The sequence below is a fragment of the Rhagoletis pomonella genome, unplaced genomic scaffold (assembly GCF_013731165.1).
Source record: "Rhagoletis pomonella isolate Grant_MI unplaced genomic scaffold, Rhpom_1.0 Rhpom_scaffold_05805, whole genome shotgun sequence".
NCBI lineage: Eukaryota > Metazoa > Arthropoda > Insecta > Diptera > Tephritidae > Rhagoletis > Rhagoletis pomonella.
Window position 1 is genome coordinate 1,707 of NW_023464345.1, and position 5,713 is coordinate 7,419.

Below are 5,713 nucleotides of genomic sequence, written 5' to 3' on the forward strand. Positions count from 1 at the left end.
AAATTTTGTATAAAAATTTTGAAACTGATTTATACGGTTTTGATTAAAGCTTGAACGGTATTTTTATAAAAAATAAAAAATTTTAGCTCGAAAACACATCACAAATATTGAAAAAAATCAACCGTGGTCGTCATTTGTTTGAGTTACTGTATGTATATAAATGTGTGTGTGTGTTTGTGCAGACTGGTTGAGTCGCATTTACAGTTAGCGGTTTATTTCAATTAATAAAATTCAGCATTTAAATTTTAAATGTTGAGGGTTCGGCTGGGGAAAAATGAAAGATAAATTAACAAAGGGTGCAGCCATAGCTGTTTAAAGTCTTTCGATTATTTTCCACTTCTATTCACATAAAAAAAGGGAAGAGCGTTTCTATCACTTTTTTTTTTTTTGAATTCTTCATAACCATCCTTGCAGGTAGTACATACCTTAAGAATGCCCTTCTCCAGCTCTATTGTACACCTCTGCAGCTGTGTGTGTGTGACAGCAAATGCAATTTTTCTCTTTATTTTCTTCACTTCACCTTACTTTTCCTTACTAATCTCTTTATCCTTTTTCTTCTTTATATATTTTACAGACTGGCGTAGCACCGACAGCACCGACCACCATGATCGCGTCCAGCGGCAATTGTCCGTTTCATCCGATAGCAAACTGCTGGACGATGACATTCGAGAGGAGACGCGCGTTATTATGCGTCCGAAAAAGCCGCCCAGACCTAAATCGGAGGTTTTCCTCAACAAACAAGAAACGCATCCGCGACGGAAACGATTTAGTGCTTTTGGTGTAAGTATTTACCAGCAACTGCTTTTATACATTTTTTTTATTGTATGTAATGCATTTTTGTAAAAAGGGAAGCATGTAATAGGAAACAGCTAGTACTTAGAAAGAAATGAAATGTGCGAAAATAATGGTGTTGTAATGGGGCGCTTTAATATGTAGTAGTGGTTAGATAAGTTGTATAAAAAAGGAAATACATATATATTAATTTTTATTGTTTGTTTGTTTTTGAGATTTGTATTTACTTTCAAAATCACTTTCGTTACCATCAAGACTCGCATGACTCGGAAACCTCAAAAGGTAGCCTTTTAGGGCCAGTACACTTTTTATAACTGTTTGAGTTGTTTATAGTGGCCCCATTTAGTACCTTAAACGAAGGTATTCGCGGGGACAGATTTGAGAATCCACTTTGATAGCAATGCGTCTTAGAGTTTTTAGTAAGTAATATTTTGCCTATTTTTCAGTCCAGGTATAAACTACATATCTGCGTACAAAACTTTATTTTTAAACGGGTGAAAAACCTCTTCAAAAATGTTTATGAAATTAAGCTCTCTTAAACCTTTTTTCGTTTGACACTTGTATTGTAAAAAATATTTAATTGAACTTATTAACTTACACTGCCGGCAAAAAGTATTGGCACAGCAAATTTTTCACAATTTATGCAACAAATTTTATTTTAATATTTTTCCGCCAATTTTTTATAAAAATATTCTACAACAAAAAAACACAAAAATATAATTCCTAAGCTTATGCAAAACTCGCGAAAATTCAAGATTTTTCAGAATTTTTTTGAGTATGCAGTTTTGGAGCCCATTAAATTCTAGCAAAAAAATATAAGTTTGAAGTTAGTCAAAAATCGCATTGATTTTTGAGATTTATTTTTTTTTTTTTGTTGAAGGTGTTTTGCATATTTTCCACATAAAGTATTTTCGATTTTTTTTTTTTGTATTGAAGAGGCTGCGTGAAAAAAAAATTTGCCAAAAATCAACGGTAATTCCTAGCTACTTAAAACTTGTACTTTATTAGAATAAAATTGATTGAGCTACAAATTTGCATACTCAATAAAATTCTAAATAAAATCCGATTTAAAAGTTGAAAATTTGCGTGAAAGTTTGCTGAATTTTCGTGTGTTTTGCACAAAGTTTAGGAATTATATTTTGATTTTTCTTATTGCAGAATGAACCATATTTGAATAAAAACTTGGCGAAAAAATTCAAATAAAAATTGTTGCATATATTGCGAAAAATTTGCTGCGCCAATACTTTTTGCAGCTTTATAGCTAAGTTTTTTGGTCCAAATTTGAAATTGCTTCAGAATCGTATATAAAATGTGTACACTAAAGCGGTTGAAAATTAATACAATAAAGAAGACTAGACTTTTGGAAATAAATTTATGATATAAAGATAACTAGGAAAAATAAAGCGGCAATTAAAATTTAATTTGTTTTTCAAACAAAATTCTTTAACGAAAATCTACCGAAATGAGAAAAAATTTACCTTTTTACCAACGCAAATTTTTTCTACCAATTTTGTTAATAATTTACCGAAGTGGCAACCCTGGTTAGGATCTTTATGAGTTAATAGAGCTGGAAAACTATCGATGGGCGTGGCCGTCGACAGTCTCGACAGTCGATAGTCACAACCATCGATAGTATCGATACTATTGAAAATGTCGACACTATCGATACTACTATTCCAAATTATTCCAAAAACATAAACATAACAACTATTATTGAAAATGAGATCAGAATTGCTAAAATATGGCCATATTTTTGTTTAGGGACAAAAGTTTATCAAAGATTTTTGGCTTCAAGCAGCATCTGCGCTCTGAAATTATTTGCCCTGCTTTGTTAAATGTCCCTTCCTATTTACAAGATGAAGCAGGCTTTTGCTCTTACTGAATAATGTATGAATGACACGTCTATTCTGCGCTGGTTATAAAAAGTTTGTAACCGGTAAATAAAGTTCCTGTCAATTTTTAAACCCTTTTCGCATTCTGTGTATTCTTGTAACCGGTAAATTTTGTTACCATCTCATAAGCTGGTAACAAAGTATTGCCCCGTGAAATACGCAATGCCAGAATTTGCACAATTCTTCATAGCTGAATTGCTGATTATTTTAACTGCATTACCAACGTTCCTAGAATCGCGGTGAGAAGAACTGGGTAACATTTTTTGGTAATAAAATTTTCCGGTTACAAAATCTTCGGTAACGTGCAGAATAGACCTTTGAGTGAAAACTATCGATTGTGCTTACAAAACCATCGATATTTTCCATAGTCAAAAACCATCGATACTATCAATAGTGTCATCGATAGTTTTCCAGCTCCATGAGTTAAGGTAACGATATACATATGTACATATATTACATGCAGCTCGATTTCGTTCGTCTGTTCAATGCGACTTGCACACACGCACCCCTATAACTGACTACCCTGGCAAAATATGTTTTCATATGTACCACCCTGTCATCATTGGCAACAAAATTTAATACAATGCGTCACTCTGTGTGCCACTTTGTTTGCCTGCTGCTTTTTGCTGACTTCCTCACACATTCAACCACCACTAAATAAGTGAGCTGCTACTAAAATAATATTCATTCTTCACTTCATAGCATGGAAAAATTTCTTTGACATGCGATTGCTTCCAACTTAACACGTTTTCAATTCTCAACTGCATTTTATAGTTTGGCCTACAAAGAGTTTAATGTGAACGGTAATAGTTAAGATTTTGTTAAGGCAAAAATTTTTGATCTCTTTGGAATTTATCTTGATGGGACCCTTGCGTTTATGGCGTATTGAGTGTCCCGATATTGAATACATTTACATATCGAAGGTTCGACATAACATACAAAAGGATTGAATATATGGTAAACGGCGTTTTGTTGGTTGATAAGGTACACATTTTTAATGCGTACTTAATTAGAAATTTTTGAGTTCAGGGCAAAGTATTTAAAAAAGTACTTAATTTTTAAATTTTAGTAAAAAGAAAATGTGGGCAATAATAATTAATCGTTAATTTAATTTTAAATTAAGTAATTAAATGATATTTGAGAGGAGATTATAAAATTTGGGTACGCTTGAAATTAATTAAATACATGGTAATTAATTAATTTTAACAGACAAATTTTCAGCTTTTCAAATGTTTGATGTACATACGCAGTTCGATGCATGTGTGGATGTATGTACATACATATGTATGCATATTCGTACAAACGCTTGTGCTAACGATCGCGTAATATATATTTTTTAACATAATTTTAGGCGTTGGCGATCATAACAGGAAGCTATGTATGCGTATTTTCTATTAACGATTTAACCTTGATCTTTTTTACTTACAGGGTGACTCGCCATTTGGAAAATCTGATGCCTACATAAAACTGGAACCGCTCGGTGAGGGTTCATATGCCACAGTCTACAAGGGCTTCAGCAAGTAAGTCAAGCAATCAAATAACAAAAAACGGTTTTATTCAATTGTAGACAGTTTTAAATATTAATTTACGTACATTATAAATTTACCTACAACATAAAAGCATAAAGTGAATTTATTTTGCCCTTTGCGACGATTTTGAAAATACATAATAACCGGTAAAATTCGTTTTGTTTGCCCATAATCTTTTGAAGCTACAACCGATTTATTTCTATTTATTTTTCGCTAATGCTACCCAAAAGACTGTCAACCATTTTTTAGGTAAAGGGAAGAAAATGGTTGTGTTTGAATTGATAAGGCATAACGAATATCTAAAGGAAGAGCGAAGTGATTTCCGTGTACGCGTATTTTTTACTTTTTTATTTTTGCTAATTTTTCGGCGTTTTATGCCACCCCTTGGGCTTGGAAAAATGTAACCCTTTAACACTTTCAGCTTTTACGTAAGCGCTTGCATTGAAAAGCTTTGGAAGGTCCTCATCAAGCACACAAAATTACGAATATTTGCACACATTAATTTTGCTGCTGCCATCGAATTGTGAGTTAGCGAGCCTGAGGCGCTTGTATGTACATAGCTAAAAGTTAGATTCTTGTTTTTTTTGTGCTTGTGATTTATTTGCTTATGAATTGTGTGGCAATTACTTTTGTTGTGGGTGTTGATTTTTTCTTTTCTTTTTTTTTTCGTTTGTTGCTGCACTCATGTCATCCCTTTGGTGCTATTTACTGTCACCAACGCACACCGCAATCAATCACAATCAATACCAAGTGATGGTTGGACGTTGCTCGAGTCGGGTGCGTTGCTGAGGAAAAAGTTGGGGGTATCCTTTTGTTATCGAAGTGACTTTCAAACATCAATGCATACAAATATACGTGCAGTGGTGGAAAAATAAATAGGGACGCGACATTTTAACAAATTTTTCCTATTTTTCTTTTGTTTATTTAATATTATTTAATTTTATTTTTTTTTTTGTTATTTTTTTTGGCCTTTTTAATAATTATATTCAACAATTTTATAATGAGCTCGAGGCCAACAAAAATGAAAAATAGTGGAAATAAGCAAACGATAATTTACAAGGCGTCTTAGCACGGTGCATAGGCAACTGGCTGAGTCAGTGGGATCGTCGGTTCGAATCCTACTGAAAGAAGTCTGATGAGGAAATGTGGTGATTTCCGAAATAGCTATCACTTCTACCATTTTTTCAAATTATTGTTGCTTTTCCACAATAAATTTTCATTTAAAAAATGGCCTCGAGCTCATTATAAAATTGTTGAATATAATTATTTTTTTTTTATAAAAGTATAGCTCATTATCTAACAAAAACCATATAAATTCATATTTCAAACTTTGTGCAAAAATTATAAAAATTCAGCAATATTGCTTTTAAATTTTCAACTTTTTCATACAATTTTTTGAAGTATGCAGTTCTATAGCCCATTAAATTTAAGTAGAATAAAGTGCAAGGCTGAAGCTCCTAAAAAATCGCGTCGCAATTTTGCAGAATTTTTATAATTTTT

The 5,713-nt window shown here is 32.5% G+C and overlaps 1 protein-coding gene across 1 annotated transcript; it reads left to right on the forward strand.

Annotated features, from left to right (window-relative positions):
• Positions 1-574: 574 nt before the first annotated feature.
• Positions 575-4,204, forward strand: LOC118755283 (cyclin-dependent kinase 15-like; the record flags this gene model as incomplete). The annotated part of the gene is made up of 2 exons (XM_036490128.1): positions 575-780; positions 4,113-4,204. Coding segments are annotated over 2 exons (298 nt in total), but the record flags the coding sequence as incomplete, so codon positions are not given.
• Positions 4,205-5,713: the final 1,509 nt, after the last annotated feature.